Consider the following 652-nt stretch of genomic DNA (forward strand, 5'->3'; position numbering starts at 1 on the left):
GTTCATCTTGACAACCATTGCGTATTCTTTGTCGTGCCTATCTGTACTTCTAAAAAAGCAAAATTAGAAGGACCTATCAGTTATTAAATAAAATGCCATCTCAGTTTTTAAATATAAAAAAAAAAATATATATAGTATAAAATGGGTAAAACATGACTGGGCCATAAACACTCAATGATATTATATTTAATTCTCATATTTTGAACATACTCTATGTTCACAGTAAACTTAATTAATTATATACAGTTAGCTATTATAATAATTTACATTTTGAACATAATATCGTATAATACAGTCTTAAAATATCTATGCTTAAGATCTAATAATGGCACAACTGACAAATAAATGGTTCGTAAAGTTTGATGTTTATGGACTGAAACAAATATAGCATGGGGCCTACTGCAGAGAGTGGTTCTTTAGTCAACTAATTAAAAGAGCTTTTATTTGTAGAAAACTTATTGTTAAGTGACAAAAATATGATTACCAATAATATGAAAAATTTTATCATGTTAATAAATAAAAGTTTAGCTAAATACTTAGACAAAAAATAAACAAATGAATTAATTCAAAATTCCTATATTAATGCTAACAGATGTTTTAACTTACAAATCATTAAAATTATGGCATTAATTAACTTTTATTTTTTTTTGTA

General features: G+C 24.4%; 1 protein-coding gene across 1 annotated transcript in view; it reads right to left on the minus strand.

Annotated features, from left to right (window-relative positions):
- The window catches only part of LOC117112049, a 6,760-nt gene continuing 6,108 nt past the window's right edge, over positions 1–652 (minus strand). Inside the window, exon 3 of the mRNA XM_033255101.1 lies at positions 1–49. Within this exon, the coding sequence (XP_033110992.1) occupies positions 38–49 (12 nt within the window). The 3' untranslated portion in view covers positions 1–37. The remainder of the gene's footprint in view (positions 50–652) is intronic.

This window comes from Anneissia japonica, unplaced genomic scaffold (assembly GCF_011630105.1).
Source record: "Anneissia japonica isolate Jap-2015-1 unplaced genomic scaffold, ASM1163010v1 scaffold699_len907043_cov185, whole genome shotgun sequence".
Classification (NCBI taxonomy): Eukaryota; Metazoa; Echinodermata; class Crinoidea; order Comatulida; family Comatulidae; genus Anneissia; species Anneissia japonica.